General features: G+C 39.4%; 1 protein-coding gene across 1 annotated transcript in view; it reads right to left on the bottom strand.

Annotated features, from left to right (window-relative positions):
- LOC117810259 (E3 SUMO-protein ligase PIAS1-like) overlaps positions 1–17986 on the bottom strand; it is a 77428-nt gene that overhangs the window by 5517 nt on the left and 53925 nt on the right. The window contains exons 3-12 of the mRNA XM_034680000.1: positions 11157–11241; positions 10906–11044; positions 10610–10744; positions 9385–9490; positions 8636–8709; positions 8114–8274; positions 5826–5962; positions 4493–4718; positions 2712–2851; positions 1358–1398 (exon numbers count right to left, since the gene is read on the bottom strand). Of these exons, the coding sequence (XP_034535891.1) occupies positions 1358–1398; positions 2712–2851; positions 4493–4718; positions 5826–5962; positions 8114–8274; positions 8636–8709; positions 9385–9490; positions 10610–10744; positions 10906–11044; positions 11157–11241 (1244 nt within the window). The remainder of the gene's footprint in view (positions 1–1357; positions 1399–2711; positions 2852–4492; positions 4719–5825; positions 5963–8113; positions 8275–8635; positions 8710–9384; positions 9491–10609; positions 10745–10905; positions 11045–11156; positions 11242–17986) is intronic.

Here is a 17986-nt window from a genome sequence, read left to right on the forward strand (position 1 = left end):
TACAAATACAGCAGTGTTAATGATTCCACTTACCTCCTATTGCAATAATTGATCATTAAATGCCACTACTTTATGAGTAATGTATTTTTATGAACACTTGGACTGGTGTTGTGTGTCCAACACAAGCGCCCTCTGCTGGGAAGGCTAGAGAAGAGTTGTGTTTATATGTAACATGATCTGAAAAATAAGTTAAAACAAGTTTGTTTTTCTTGGTGAATGTGCTGTTTACCCTTTTGGTTTGTTTTTCCGTGTGGTTTGTTTTTCCTTGTAGTTTGTTTATCCGTGTGGTATGTTTGAGAGAACTTCAAATTCAATATCAAACACTTTTTGTTCTGACATTGATTTGCTGTAGCATCAATGCAGCTCTGAGGGCCTGTACCATGAAGCAAGAGTCAAAAGTGAGCCAGGTCTGTTGAGTTTTCTGTCTCATGAAGCTGCTCTTCTTTTAACCTAGAGAGATCATCGGGGGAGCTTACTCTAAACTCATAACCTCATCGGAAACAGTTTCAGCTCAGAGTGACGGCTTTAAGTCATGTGTAAAATGCCGTCATGTCATTCATTAATGTCTGCCAATGTCCTCTGCTGGTAAGATTTATCATCAGCTGATGTAGCTGCTGGTCACATGATGTCTACAGGTTATACTCCAGGTAAACTAGGTTTTAATAACTGCTCATAGCACATCTTAGCACTGACAGGAGTGAGTCTGTGAGGAGTTAGAGGTTCTCCAGAGCACTCATGCATTGGAAAGGTCTAACTGATCCCATTACTCGTTTATCTCCTGCAGACTTTGAGCTAAGTTGCTTCAGAGTTTTGTAACAGAGCAACATTTATAAACTTTTAAAAGCATACTGTTTGAGGCAATCTCAATCTATCCAACTCACAGAGCAAATTAAGTTTAAGAAGTGTAACGTCAGCATCTCTTCAGAGGTCACATCTCTGCTTATTTACATAAATGGCTGCCTATAGTCTTCATTAAGCAGCTGCTGTTTACCATATGAAAAGTAGAGATCTGTTCGCAGTAATGTCTGGAGGTGGTGTTTAATTTCTTTAATGTATATTTTCAATACCCTTTGAACCACTTAAGAAGTTCTTCTCACCGTCCTTGGTAAAAAAAATATCTGAAAATCAAACATCTTTAAGAGGCCTCAGTGCAAACTGCTCCGCTGAAGGCTCTGCGTGAAGGATCTTTAATCACTGCTCAGTTCTCTCCTAAGAGCCGGTTTGTCAGACACTAAGTGAAGGCTTTTTCTTTGTTTACTCAGTCAGCATATACAGCTTTGTTTATGTTATTTTCTGCAGTGCCTCACAGTGAGTCATGGTCACATGTCAACATGGTGGGGAACACTGCTGTACGTACCTGATGATTGTCGCCTTGGAGAAAAGAGAAGAAGTTCAACTCTGGAATTGAAGTAAAGGTGGTATTAGTGATGAACATAACACAGAAATCCATTTCACAATTAGGAAATACTTAAATGTTTGTTTCAAGTTGTAATCATATACATTTGATATACATAGGGTCGAAAGGGGTGGAAATTTTCCGGTAAATTTCCATGGGAAGTTAAGCTGGGGAATTTTGGAAATATTCCAAACTGGAAACTTTTCATGGGACTTTATGGGAATTAACTGTGAATTGAGGGTAATTTAATGGAAAGGTAAGCATAAATATTTGTTTGGTTATAAGCAGACATCCATCCAAAATAATACAATTAAAACAGATTTATTTGTTAGTAGAACTTTATCAAGTGTTAAATATTTTATTGAACCATCAATTGTTTCATTGAAGAAGAAAAACATGAATGTTAAATATTACTCATCCCCCGACCGACCCATTCAAAAATTAACAAAAATGCAATCCCAACAAAGTCCTATTCAAAATGTTAAATGAAAGGAGCCGCTCTCCCTCCAAAAAAGTCCTATTCAACATGCAAATCAAAAAGCATCTTCCCTCAAACTTCTCAAGCCTCTGCAGGATTCTAGAAATCATCTGTGCATGTGATGGAGGAATGCACAGTGTATGTAGGGGACGCGGTCTCAATAGCCCTGCAGTAAGCAGTGTTCTATGTGCATGTGATTGAGGAATAGCAAAGATATTCAACTGTACTTGCATGAAATCTGGTTGTTTTAGTCAAGATTATGCTAAAATATATTTTCCCCAACTATATTTAAGTTCCCTATGAAGAGCCAACCTTCCATTTAGTAAATTCCTGGTTTATTCCCATTAATTCCCATGGAAAGTTTCCAACTTTGAAAATTCTAGGATTTTTGCAACCCTTGATATACAACACCATTAGAGCTACGAGAGGATCCAAGCAGCTGTCTGCTAGCAATGATTGTTATATAATCAGAATCACATTAATCAGGTAGGTGTTTGATCTATAAATCATCAAACAATGTGAGGAATCATTTACCAGCTAATATCTTCAACCTGCTTGAAGTGCTGGAGGTAGTTAAAAAAAAGATGTACAGTTTACTGCATCAGGACTTTACTGTGTCACATTCTACTCTGCTGCTTTTTACGACTCATACGAGGTCACTGTGATTCTGATGGCTAAATAGGCACACCTGATAGATGTTATCATTTCATATCATATATTGTTTTAATGGCAGATTTTACAACACACAGTATTTTACATCTCAGGAAAACCTGAGCTGGGAGTTTTTTTTGAAGTGATGTTAGTTGAGTTTGATGTACATTGTGTGTCTGTTTGTACCTGACAGCTCGTTGGGGGCGTGGTAGTACGGTCTGTAGTCCTGTATAAGAGGAGGGACAGGAGGGATGTAGCTGGTGTCCACAGCTGGCATGCTGGGAGTTCGACTCACAGGAGAAGGCTGGTGATGCAGGTTCAGTACTCTGAGGGCAGAGACAGAAGAAGAGGTTTGATAATTAGCCTTCTATTTAATTTCATATTCATCCGCTAAGTCACGGGCATGACGTCTCCTCTGCTGACCCTGAGACACAGAAGTTTGAACACTAACTTCTACAGGATTTATTAAAGAGACATGACGCAGCTTGCTTTCTATACAGATTCACTAAATGAATTTTAATTTGACAGAAAGCAGATGTTAAAATTTTACAGAGCTTCAATTCAAATATTCAACAGTGCCAGAAGGGCTGCTGGTTCCTCAGATATTTCTCTGCAGTCTCATTTCATTTTTCTTTACACAAATCTTCTCCCACCTTACACACAAACACCAGACATCCCCTGGATAATATTAGCATTATGAAGCAGGCATGTACAATATGTCACTATCCCATCATGACTGCAACATGAGTGTTTATTTTCTTGCAAGCCTGACTTTTCTGACTGCAATAAATGTAAAACTTTATTTGATGTAAACAATCAATGCTTTCTCACTTCTTACTTAGCATGCCAACTACACTTTTACATGGATGAAGGTCTGAGTTTATTGTTCATGCTTTCACATCATTTCCATGCAGATTATGCTCAAACTGTCCATCCTCTAGCTCCAGATTAATGAGTGCTGATTCAGTGTGGAAAAAATGCTTCTCAGACAAGTTGTTAACGCAGGTGTTGTTTAAAGCATAAAGAGCAGAACACAGACATAACACTGTCAGTTAAAGCTGATAAACACTTTTTAATACTTTTTAAAAAAAAATCACACTTTATATCTTTATTACTGAACAATGTAATCACACATATCCTCATAATCCGCATGCCTTCTTGTATTAATCTGATGTTAAAAGCATCACATTTAATTACATCATCTTTGTTTATGAGGAATCTTCTTTAATGTATCATGTTTATTTTGTTTTCTTGATATTTCAGCTCACAAACCTTGTTTGCTCAATTTGTCCAAATTTGACCTCAAAACTAAAAGTGATCAAACTCCACAGATAATAAAAGACAATCAGCTGTTAGTGGCACACATGACACAATTCTAAGGTCAGTAGTTGGATGTCTTTCACAGAAATTAACTCTGGAGTTCTTAGCTAGTCTGAATCAAAAATGTCTCCATACACATGCACAGACTTGAGCCTTGTGCTCTATTAATATAACAACATTTTACTAGCCTGGCCTCAGAGTTTCATGCCGATCCAAGCTGTAGAAGATCTAGAACTGTGAGTTACTGTCTGAAATATAACTCAAAGCTGCATTTACCTCTTTCTTGTTTTCATTTTCTTGTATGGCTACATGCGATTTTGTACTTCTGTCAAGTCCTCTATTTAAAGGCCTGCAGATCCAATTTACTTCTAAAAAAGGAAACAGTGCACTGATCTCCTCCAGCCAGCACTCTCTATCTTCTCTGAGTGTTGTTGATGTAAAATACAACATAAAAATATACTTCAGATTTATGCAGAACTCATGAATGATTTAACATTCAGACATATAACTGTCAGTGGAAGCAGCTAAAACGAGTCTCATTTTCACATTTAATGACATCCAATATACAAAGAAAGATGCAATCACAGCATGATGTTAATGTTATGTGCGTGTGTGTGTGTGTGTGTGTGTGTGTGTGTGTCTCTGACCCTTTGTTGATGATAGGCGGCGAGGTCGGGGACAAAGACGGACACACTCTTTTGGGAGGAGGAGGGAGTGGAGGAGGCGGCGGGGGCGGTGAATCTTGTCCTTCATCTTCCGAGGAGCTATCAAGTGTCAAGTCAATCACCTCCACTTTTTTGCTGTTGCTGCTGTCGCCGTTGCTGGACGACGAGGTGGTCCGCTGATCCGAGCCTGCGGACGTCCGACATGAACCTACAGAGAGGCAGCAAGAACACAGAGTCTGTGATTTAAAACTTAGAAAGTGTATGATTACCTGGCCTTACTGTAATCAAATGTAAGCATCCTGTCACACCCTCCTTTAATTACTTGATGAGGGATACGCAGCAATGTCTGACCTGCCCTAAGGATCATTCAATCTCAATCAATCTTTATTTATAGAGTGCAAAATCACAACGAATGTTTTCTCCAGACGCTTTTATAAACAGAGTAGGTCTAGACCGTACTCTATCTTATATTATTAACAAAGACACAACATCAAGACAGGATAAGACTCATTTTTTTTCATCTGCCTTGACCGAGTAGGGGTAGGAAAGAGGGACAGAGATGAAAGAAGAGAGAGATGATAGTGGTGAGATGGATCGTAGTAGCCGCTGGCACGTCTGTAGCATTTTAACCCTGTATGGAAACCTCTCATTACACATCGGCCTGAGCATCGGTGTGAAAATAGTGATGACAGTTTTTTCTGCTCAACACACAGACATTTTTTGTCTCCTTGTTTTGACTGAATTATTTTTGCACTTCTTTCATGATCTGTCTCTTTATATAATTATTTACCAGGTTAATTAGTTTTGTTGTCTATTTTTGCTTTCATGTAAGAACTTTGTCATTTAATTATCTTTCTGTTTCTTCTTTATCTGTTCATCTCTATCTAAGAGTGGTGTGGAGGTAGATTTTGGGGGTTATTCCTTTCTTTATGTTTGTGTTATAAAATAAATGAAGATGTTAAAATATATTTATTGATTTTGTGAGGATGTAAAGTAAAACCACAGATGATTCTGTTATGATGCTCAAATGCACACATGCACATTTCCCCTGCCCCCATATGAGAAACAGTATGTTTGTTACTATGGAGACAGGCGGTTTACTCTGTGGCTTTATGACTGATGCTTCACCAAATTATAACTGACAATGCATAAACAAAGAGAGGAGGGGATGTAAACACTTGGGCCCTCTCTTCATACTGCACCTCTATAATCCTGCTTTTTAATTACTCCCAGCTCTCTCATTGCCTTCATATAGAAGTAACATTCTGTTTCCTATCCCGCCCTGTCTCCCTTCATCCCCCCTGACATGTCTCACCATCCAGCCCGTTGTTGTAGGACGCAGACGAGACCTCCTGCACTTCCTTCTTAGACCTCATGGGGGCCCAGCTGCCATCCTCCTTAAACTGGATCTCATCACAGTCCATGCAGCTGTTCAGGATCTCCACGAAAAGCCTGAGAACAAACACACACGTCATGCACAAACTCAGCCAAGAAAACTTACACTAACACACACATAAGAGTTAGTGTTTTTTTTTAATCAAAGGCTAAGGAGAGGAGGAAAGACCCTTCACTTCAAATGACTTCTCAGAAACATAAAATCTACTCTGAACAGGCTGACGTTAACACCGCTCTGTGAAGGTCTCTGCATGAAACATGTACACATTACTCATCTGATCTGAGCTTACTTTAGCTGAAGTAAAGAAGTAAAGACAGTAAAGTAAAAGCTCTTCAGAGCCACCTTCAGATCCACAGCATGCTCATCTCTTTCTATTGAAGTTAAAATGAAACTCTGGTTGTTTTAAAATGTGTTGTATTCAGGAACCTTCATTCATTTTTATTTGCAGGCTTTGACACTCGAAAAAGCTAAAGTTAACCGATTTGGTAACATGCTGATGCTTGCTTTTGTTTGTTTGTTAATTTTTTTTTTTTGCTCTCTTTTGTATGACTCTTATATTGGTGCTGTATATTTCATTACCTCAATCATTGTCAGCATTATAACATCTTTCTCCATCCATCCATTATCTTGACCGCTTATCCATTTTGGGGTCACAGGGCTTGGAGCCTATCCCAGCTGACTTCTGGCGGAAGGCAGGGTACACCCTGATGGGATGCCAACCCATCACAGGGCTACAGCAACTTTCTGTTGTTCTTATTTACTTATCTATTTTCATTACGTCCATCATGTGCATCTTGTTATTTATGTTTGGTCTCTGACTAAAAATCTATTCAAAGAGTGGGAAAAAAGTAAAAGCTAAACATGATGTGTTAAACTAGTTGACAGTATTTTAACCTACAGTGTTTTCAGAATTACAATTAAGTCTATAAATTATCAAAAATGTGAAAAGAAGGTCCTCTTGGTTTCCCTAAAGCCCAAATTAAGAGATTCTTTTGTCAAATTAACGGTCAATAACTCACGTTTACCAACATAAAAGAAGCAAATGTCAACATTTAAGGATCCAAAGTATAAAGTTTCATTAAAATTGACTGAAATTATTCATTGATTATAATAAAGGGACTTTTTACTTTTTTTTCAAGCCATTAACTAAAGCCTCTAATACGTTGCAATCCAACAGTGCCACAGCAAAGATCTGCCACCACTATACCTTTGAACTAACACATTGGACCAGTAATATTAGTGTTCTAATGTTTGATTTCATATTTCATTATGGCGTTGTGGAACAGCAAGAGGCACAGCTTGTAAACACACAGTAGGAGTGCAACATAAACACACTCAGATATGCATATATACATTACACCGCTGTTCTGTGCTGCTGGCTCAGCTGTTACACATTGCCACCATCTCCTTCCTATTCCGCCTCTGTTACTACCTCAGAGAAATGATCAGAGCTGAACCTCAGCCCCACCATCCCGCCTCCGCGTGTTACACATTACAGCCGAGGCGTAAATATCCCACCTTGAAATGGCAGTATGTGAGAGTCAACTGATAGCAGAAGCTGCTACACTGAATGCCAACTTGTGCTTACTAATCCCATTCAAGCTCATTCACAGTGCTGGGTCTGCCTTCAGAAGCAGGGTCAGTGTTCAGCCCAAGGACACTTGGACATGTGGACTGCAGGAGTTGGGGAACAGCAAACCCTCTGATTGAGAGATGACCCATTCTTCCACAGAGACACAGCTGCCCCATATTTATCATCATTTTATTCTTCCGTGAGCTTTTATTTCTCTATTCCAGTTAATTTTAGTGAATCCTTTCTTCTTTTTTACTTGATCACGGGTTAGAGGTCACAGAAATTGTTTGATTTTTTAAATAATCTTATTTTCTTTCTTGGCATGAGTTAGAAGAAAAGATTGAATCATCTCTCATCTGTGAAAATGAAACCACAGGCAGCAGCGTGATGGTTTCACTTAGAAAGAATGGAAACAGGGGTAATGTGCAGGACGGGATTTGTCCAAAGCAGAGAAGTCTTCCAGCTCTTTTAAAGCTGACTCATTAACTTGTACTTGAGTTAAGTTGTGTTTTCAAGTTAGACATCTGTTGTTTAGGTTACAATATTTCCTATAAATAGAAACGCCTACATGCCTTTTCTACCAGATAATTCAGTACAACATCTATAAAGAGAAGATGGGGGTTGGGTGACTCACCCGTCGATGATGAGGTGCTCGTAGGGGGCCTTTTTGTCACAAACAGGACACACCCAGGTGGGCTTCTTCTCGTTCATCTGGATGTAGAGTGTGGCGTCAAAGCACTGCAGGTGGGAGCATGTCAGCGCTCGGCACGGGATCATCAGCCGCATCTTCCCCAGCTGCACAGTGCAAACACACATGTAGTCAGAGCATGAGGAGAACACAAACATGCACACACACACACACACACACACACACACACACACACACACACACACACACACACACACACACACACACACACACACACACACACACACACACACACAGCAGGGATGAAAGTATACGGGATAAATGTCACAAGCACACCAAGCCCACGTGCCAGATGCATGATAGGGGATGAGAATACATTTTGACAGGTGGATCAGGAACATAAATGGTAGATAAGACACACAGAAGTGTTGAAACACATTCGAAGAAAAGAAATAAAGAAAGGAATGAAGAGACGTGAATGAACATGACTGGATCTTGGATGTTTACCGGGCAGAGCAGCGACACCCGAAGGCTGGTCGTGGCTATTTCACTGTCTGGGTCTGCTGTCAGTTTCTCTTTGACTGCAAGAGGAAAATAGAACACACACACACACACAAGGGGGAGTGTGGGGGAAGAGAGAGAGAGAGAGAGAGAGAGAGAGAGAGAGAGACTTTAGTTTAGTCACTGATGTGCTGTTTGCTAATCTGAGGTCTGTAAAAACTTAGTGCTGTAAGAAGCTGCCTTGAAACATGTCACTCTTGTGTCTTTGGTAGTTAGTCTTTGTGTATATGAGAGCATGGACTCCTATGGGTGCACTTGTGTGTTCCAGCTCAAGTCCTGTGTGTGTGTGCTCTTGTATGAATAGGTAAATAGCTGCTCCTTAAGTGTATTTATGTGGGCTGTATTAGTCTGTGCAAGGTCATTTCATAGTTGTATTTTACATGAGTGTTCTAAGCTCATTTCTTTACTGTTTTTGTATGCTTTTTATTTTATGTAAGGCACATTAAGTTTAAGTTTGTATAAAATGTGCTGCACAAACAAAGTTAAATTGAATTAGTGTGTGAAAGCCACTTCAGTCTTTTTAATGTTGGAGAAAATTTGTCAAATTTTGTTTTTAAATACTAAACTTTTTTGTTTTTCTTAAGTGGATGGTCCTGTCAACCAAACACTTGATCGCCTCATAAGGTCAACATTTGCCCTGACATTGATCTAACATTTTGAATTTCTAAAAATAAGAACAGGTTGGTCGTCCTTACTGAGAGCTCTGGAGTGGTCTGGGTTTCTGATGCCTTTCGCCCGTAGTCTCTGTAAGAGAACTGTGGAGGACTGCTGCTTCACCAGGTACACTGCCATGGAGTAACTCTGTGGAAACACATGAATGCACATTACAGTGTAATGAGAATGTGCAAAATTCACACAGACACACATTGTGCTCAGCAACATCAAAGGTCTGGGCCAACTACGAAGAAGAACCTTGAGCGGGGTTAAATGAGGTGACTTCGGCAGGGAAGATGCTTACATTACAAAGCTGATCTTACTGCTCGGAGAGGAACTCTCGGGATGTAAGTTTAGATTGAAAAAGGGAAAGATGAGAGAGCTTGTGCGCTGTAGACTAACAAAACCTACATCAGAGGGATCATTTTCAATAACTGTCATCAGCAGATCGTAAATAATCGTATTAATTGGCTTTCTGTGGAGTTGTGATTATGATCAGCAGGTAGAAATCATCACAGTTATCGTGACATTTTCCACTTCTTCGACTTCATATTGGTGCACAGAAGTAGATAAAGAAGTACATTAATGATTTAATAGTTGCCTTGTTCAAAGAGAAGGCCAGGGAATGTATGATAATTCTAGCTACAATCCGTATATGCATAAGCCATTATTCTTTTAAACACAGCTCATAAAATGACAAAAAAAACAATCATACGTCAACAAATCTCAAAGCAACATCTCTAAATACTTAGATCACCAAGAACTAAATATACACTGATTTATTGGTATCAGCTGATATTTGCATTGTTGACAGACATCAGCCCATCGGCAAATAGTATGCCATGCACTGATGTCAGAGGTTGATGTTTATGTTATGCAACATGAATTAAATGGTAAGAAGCTAGTACACCTGACTGCTGATTCAGAGAGGAGGTTTTTTTAATGAGCAGAGGACGTCATCCGTCCGACAAACTGATATATTTTCATGGTCAAACATCAACAAAGGGAGGCAGTTTGCATGCAGTTTCATAGCTTATTTGAAAAACAGATGCAACAATGATAAAGAAGTACTGCATAAAACATCAGTAACAGAACTGGCTCTGGGCTAAACTGTTATTTTAAACATCAGCTTCAGCCCTGATTTTCACAGTCAGTGGACCTCTACCAAAACAATCCAAAAACAAATATTCAGTTCAGACGGAGAAGATAAATATATAACAATCACATTTTATCAATTTTTTTTATGTCAGTCTCTTTGGTCCTTACCCTTCCAATCTCAGCTGTCCACGACACCACAATAGTATTAGGAACTGTGGTGGATAATCTGACCAGTGAGGTAATGTTGATGGGCCGACTAGGCCTCTTGGGCTCGACGCCATTTTTGGTTGGAGGAAGATAACCCTAGATGAAAGACAAGTGAATATAAAAAAGGGAAGACCAATCTTGTTTTTAGAAAGACACTAGAAGCTGAAAGAAGCTCTCATGACAGAGAACAGAAAAGAGTAAGAATTAAAACTTCATGTTTTGCTGTTTATCTATGGGGTTCAAACACAGCTCCTCACCGGCAGGTTACATGGCTTCCCGTTGACTTTCACGCACAGATTGGGTGGAAAATGGTCTTCCTGCGGACAGCTCGTCTCTGAGAGGCAGAACCGCAACTGGACTTGAACTGAGAAGTCACATTTGTTCCCCGAGATGTCCCTGTAAGCAAAGAAACAAATATATCACCACACATCTACAGAAACCATGTTCATTTATGAATTATTTATGAATGATGCAGAGTCCTGTATTGATGGAGCGGTGTTCATCTTACATTGAGCTGCTGATCTGCTGGACTTGCTGTGGCGTTAATGCAAAGGCGAAACATGTCTCCTGAAATCTCTGGCTGTTGTCTGATGCTGCAGAGAGGCGGGGACAAAGAGGAAGGACAGACATCGTTAATGGCTGGGATATTGGTACATGCACCAATTTTTTCAGCAGAAACAAATAGTATGCCAACTGTGCAACAAAATCTGTGACTGAAAGACAGCGAGATAAGGCAGAACAAGCCTCATGAAGTATCCAGTAAACCACCATTTAATGTCCGGACAAAATACCAGCATAAGACAAAGAGAAAGGTAGGGAAATGTGTGCACAGCTGTGTGAGTGTGGATGTCTCCTGTATAAATGTAGTTTGCGGGCAGACCTCGTAGGCATTAAATTGGGAAAAACTAAAGAACACCTGGATCACAAAACCAGACCACCTCACACAGGGGTGAGGAAGAGGAAAGTCTGTGTGTGTGTGTGTGTGCTCTATTTTTAGGCCCACTGAGAGGTGCTGGAAATAGCTGTTGCTACTGACCCAGCCTCCTTTAAAGAGACAGCAGGTTCACAAAGGCAGGGAAAAGTTTGTGTGTACACGTCAGAAGGTTAGGAAAAAAAAGAAGAAGCTGTGAGCTGTGACCATAAATGACTGTTATGTACCACCATGCCATTGGGAGGAACATATTTTCATTCATTCTGTCAGAGAGTGGGGTGAAAAGACTGATACCATTAGCTTATCTCAGCATTAGCTAACTCTTTCTAAGTAATAAAATACAGTGACAAAATATCTTGTATGATAAATATGCACATGAATAGAAATGGTAATGAGCTGTTTCAAGGTTGGTTACAAAGTAGAACTATTTCTTGGTTAAAGCTATAAAAAGGCCTCACTGTTCATGGCTACATAACCAGCTAAAAAATTTCACAGGAGCTTCATTAGCCATGACAAAAACACCAGAAAGGTCAGCAGTCTTTTTACTCCAACATATTGTGTCTGGCTCAAAACAAGGGTCAACTCAAAGGGTGTCTCACAATGTGAATCAAATGGCAAACACTATTTTAAACACTGTAAAAAGAAGTACTGTATAAATGGATGGTTATAATCACCATCATCATCCTTTAACTGAACCTTAAAAATCATAGATGTTTCCTGCATTTACAAAGGTGTTATTATTAAAACAACCCAAAACTGACTTTTTTGTCTATTTGACCTTTATTTTACCAGGTAAAAAAAATGTTTGAGAACCAGTTCTCATTTACAAACATAACCTGGCCAAGAGGCGCCAACAGGAACACATACACACAAAGAGACATAAAAACATAAAAAAGAACAAAAGTGAACATGTAACAAGCAATGTGCGCGAGTTGTAAAAAGGTATGTGTGTATATAAGTATGCATGTAAGTGAAGTCCAAAGTGATCAGCCGGAGCAACAGTCAACTACAATCTGTTGAAGTTTAAGCTCAAAGGTTGTGAGTGGAGTCAAAGTTGAGAGTTTGAGGGTGTTTTCTAAGTTATTCCAGTCGTTAGCTGCTGCAAAACAGAAGGAATTACGGCCGAAAACAGTAGAAGTACCGGGGATGATGAACTTGATGTATTCACTGGACCTAGTGCAATATGAGGCTTGGGTGACGAGAAGAAGAGAGGACAGGTAGGGAGGAGCAATGAGAGCATGCTTAAAGAGCCATGCTCAGTGGAAACACTCGCACACTGAGATGAAATCATTTGAGATACGTGACTTGAATTGTCCTGGAGAAATGAGAGTGTTGATCTTTAGAGACGTTTTTCAAAGTTCAGATTAAACCTGTTAGGAAGTTTGTACTGTGTTCAATTCAATTAGTAAATTTTAATTTCATTAATACGATGAAACACTCATCGTATTAATGAATACGATGAGTATTCATCGTATTCAAATAATCTCAAATAATCTGTATTATCATATTTAAGACTACAAACAGACTTCAACTTTTGAAAGTTTTATGTGCAGTGTGTGTGTGTGCAAATGAGAGTTAGAGTATATACAGTATGTGTTTGCATGTGTGTTTGTGGTAGATCTTTGAAAGTTGTTGTAGTGTTAGCCAGAGATAAACTAGCCAAACTGAAGAACAGAGCGAAGCATGCTGTTAATCTGGAATCTGCTGAAGAGGATCTGGGATGACACATTATGGACATGCACAGATAGAAAACACCTGTAAACAACATCTTCATTCAAACCATGTCCCTTTATTGGAGCTATTTATAAAGTTAGCATTAATTCAGGCTCAGAAAGAAGGACAAAGGACTGAAGTCTCTGCAGGAAACTGCTCAGTTACTAAAATGAAACCAAATAAAGTCTTCACCACTGAGGGAAAGCTTCTAGCACTCACCATCAGAGTGAGCGGTTCATTCTGAGTGTACATTACCAGTGTTACCTTTGTTAAAATACCAGACTTCTCTCTTTGTGCATGCAGGTCATATTTTGTGAAACCTAATTGCTGAATCTCGGTGGGAATCTTTCAGCCTGAGGGCTGAGTGAGTGGGTGAGTGAGTGAGTGAGTGAGTGAGTGAGTGAGTGAGTGAGTGAGTGAGTGAGTGAGTGAGTGAGTGAGTGAGGGGGATGATGAGCCTCAGAATTACCTGTCATGAATCCTGACGGTTGCTTTAATCAGGCTGGGCCGTCAGTGAGTGACAGTGTATAATACACGCAAAGAGTCTGTGTGCATGCATGATTACACACTTAAACACATATGCACAGTCACACACACACACACACACACACACACACACACACACACACACACACACACACACACACACACACACACACACACACACACACACTTGCAGCAGCATAAAGTAAATTAAGGTGTCTACAGGGCACTAAAGGGGGAGAAGTCTGCAGTTCTTGTTTATGATTTTTGGACCAATCACGTCCCTCCTCTCATCAGCCTTTCAAACAGCCAATCATTTTCTCAGTAATGACCAATATAACCACCCACATGGTGTATAATTTGTATGGCATGTACATATAGTATTTTTCTATTCATGCATCTTTTAAGAGGCAGCCTGTATACTGCAGAACAAAATCATAGGCACTGAGTGTGCTTTCGAATAACACTCTCCTCATCTCCGGGCACAAGCGCTATAAATAGAAAGTGCTCTCTCACTCTCTCTTTCTCCCACTCTCTCTTTCCTCTACGCGCTCTCTCTCTCTCTCTCTCTCTCTCTCTCTCTCTCTCTCTCTCTCTCTCTCTCACTCCCTCCTCTACTCTCTCCCCCTCCCTCCTCTACTTTCTCTCCCTCTCTCTCACTCTCATCAATCCATAACTCACTCTCTCCGGTGCTGGGATTGTTTCTGGTGTCTCCGTGTGTGTGGTGAGGAGAGATATGAGATGGGTTGAAATGAACCTTAATGGATGTCGTCCCCCCCCCCCCACACACACACACACACACACACACACACTCACACACTCACACATACACACACACACACAAACTTTCCTTACCCCCACCATCAGAATCCCACTGTGGCTTAGATAACTCAAATAAGTACAGATGCGTACAGAGCGTCTTATACAAAATTTAGGATGTTTTGACAGGTTGTGTTGCTGAAACAAAAGGCACTTTTCAGACTATATATTTTTCTTATCAGTGCTCAGTTCATGATTTATAATATAAAACTAAACAAACCTCTAGCGAACCTCACCGGTCTAAGAATTATTTAGTTCGTTATAAAAAATTAAGTAGACTAAATCTAATGCAGAATGTAATTTTAATAAATGAAGTCTATTAAACTTCACTGAAATAAGACTCAAAATTAATGATGCCATGAGCAGAATATAATTATTGCTGTGAAGCACATTTCTGCCTCTACAAGAAAACTTACTTCAGCAGACTTTCATGTAGAATATGAACATGAATTCATATGTGTGATTTGAATTGAGACACTGTGATTGCAACAATAAAATAAGATCATAATCAACGCACATCTTCAATGGCCATGCACCAGGACGTAGGAGTTGAGGAACTTTATGGAAGGGTATAAAATGGATCTCTGCAGCTTGTGTTGGACTCTGTGCTTTAAACTGGTCTGCAGTGGTGCCTCTCTGTCAGTAGTCATGTGTAAGGTGTTATCATAGTGGCAGAGAGCTCTGGTGCGGGGACTGTATGACCTGAAAACCTGAAGCCTCTCAGTCCTTCATGCTGCATGCTTTCAGGCTGCACAGACCACTATTTACATTGTCCTATAATATGAAGTGTGTGTGTTGGAAAGACAGATGGTGGGAAGAGTGACAGATGGGAAAATGACCTTCAATGAGATTATGTTTATGGTGGAGAGAAACAACCTCAAACATACATTCTGCTCCAGTTTCACAAGTTTATCTTTAACAAGGGGCACTTCTAGAACCTTGTCCAGGGAATTGCTGTCAGGTTAATTGATAGGGTAATGACAATAACTGCTCACTGTAGCCCTGGTTTGTATTGATTTTGTATTTTATTATGTTTGGCCAAGATATTTTTCATACATAGTCTGCCTTTGCTGATATAAATGGGGTCGGAGAAATAATTTAAACATGTGTCAGTGCGACAGAACACAAACTGCAACTTCTAAAGTTATCTTCAAATTCTAACTGAGCTGTTTTCTTGATTTCATGTATTATTTGTATTATCTGTATTATTTTCAGGAAGGATGGTAGGTGAGAGAACATTTGATATAGTAAAAATGAGGCACACTAGGGTGTAAAAAAAAAAAGGTGTGAAAACTGCAAGCATCCTGTTTTGAAGATGTATTTCTTTTCCAACCCCATGATGCCAAAGAGATAAAAAGATTTTACATTACGGTGAACCGTGAATGTGAAAAGTAACAAAGTAGATCGACTCAAGTGTAGTACTTCAGCTCAAATGTAGGGTAGGGGAGATCAGGGTTGGTTGTCACACGGGTTGGTTGGCACACTCGTTATATCTCGCCACCAGAGGGCGCTGTCTCTTAAATTGGGGTATGGACATTTCCAGAATTAGGATCAGAGCTCACCTACATAGTCTTCTCTGGAGTAAAACAGCTTAACTTGAGGTGAGAGGACGTTTTGTGTGTTTCATGTCAAATTGTAAATATTCAGCTCCTCAATATTTTTCTTCAAGGCTTTTAAACGATGGGTTTATAACAAAACAAGTGTTACCCTTACAAAGTGTGAGGGGAAAGCTATAGTTTAGATTTTTATTAGCTTGCTAAGTAGTTGTTAGATGGTTGTTAGCCTTGATGCTAGCAAAAAAATCCAGTTGGGGTTGGTTGTCACATTCTCTTTGGGGTTGGTTGTCACATGTAACGCCTAGCTGAGTAGGCCATTATTGTTAGGCCTATTTCTTTTGTTCTTTATGTTGTTATATAGGCTGGCCTAAAGATGTGTTTCCTGTTCATGTTCCTTGCTTATTTTATGTTAAAATGCATTAAGTTATGTAGGCCTATCACTTGTCAGTGCAATTAAACTTTCAAATTTAGTTCTGCCTTCTTGCCTTTTTCAAAAGATTTTTCCCATTAAAATACCATTGTGACAACCAACCCCACAGTGTGTGACAACCAACCCCATAGTGTGTGACAACCATCCCTGTGATGGGGTTGGTTGTCACAATGTGTCAGAGTGTCTTTGATAGTTAATTGCCTCTTTGTTACAATGAGTTGGAAAATGAGAGGGATACACATTTCAAGCCAACACCTTAAGCTTCAATTTAATGTAGGAATGACTATTGAAAGATGTTTTGATGATGAGCAATCTTCAAAACAGTAAAAAGTGTGACAACCAACCCCGTTCTCCCCTATTTGTACCGTACAGGTATTTCTGTTATGTTTTTTAAGCCACTACTCAACTGTATTTTGGAGACAAATTTTGTTCTTTTCACATCCCCACAGAGATATTTGAAGTATTTGTTGGTTTGCAAAATATAAACTCTGTTTACAAATTCATCATAAAAATGTAGAATCAGTTCTCGGGGGTCTTTGAGTATGGGAGATGTTCTGGTTTCCTTTTGGAGTACATTGATACTCAGAACAGTACTGACCAATCAGCAGGCTTGGGTGTATGCAGGAAAAACAGCCTGTATGGACAGAAGAAGCAGATGGGAAACGACCTGCTGTGACAGCACACCGGCCCATCTGTGCTAATCTGACACGGGTTCATTATCGTTGACATTCATCTTTACAAACAGTTACCTGCATATCAGCACAGCGTACTATATTTAAAAATTCAAATTTCAACTTTAAAGACTAATCTGCTTGACACTGTGCCATGACAGCCAATCAGCATTCAGATTTCCCAACTCCTTCAAATGCATCAGAAATGATCAACCTAACCTCCATTCAACTAACAAACATTTGAAGTTGTTTTCTTCCCCTCTTGAGACTTGACAAAGCTTTTCATTCTTACTCTTAATAAATATTTGCATCATGCTTGGAGAACCTTTTAAAGCGCTTTTATAAATAAAATGTATTATTATTATTATTATTATTATAAAGCAAACTAAAGACCTGGTGATAGAAAGATAATCACAGGAGAAACTGTTCATAAAACTGAAGTAAGCCAGAGTGAAGGCTCTGTGTAACTTATTAGTACAGTGAAACTGAGACCTACCAGAAACAAATGAATGGAGGCTCCTTTAGTGGATGTAACGGATCAAGTAATGATGGGTTTTATTTTTCAAACATATCTTTAGGGGTAAATTTCACTCAGCTTTTGATCCAAACACACAGTCACTTGAATGAATGAATGAATGAATGAATGAATGAATGAATGAATGAATGAATGAATGAATGAGTATCCACCACTGGTACAATTTTCAAATAGTTAAACCTAGCCATACAAAAAGTTTT

Source organism: Notolabrus celidotus, chromosome 3 (assembly GCF_009762535.1).
Source record: "Notolabrus celidotus isolate fNotCel1 chromosome 3, fNotCel1.pri, whole genome shotgun sequence".
In the NCBI taxonomy this organism is placed as follows: domain Eukaryota; kingdom Metazoa; phylum Chordata; class Actinopteri; order Labriformes; family Labridae; genus Notolabrus; species Notolabrus celidotus.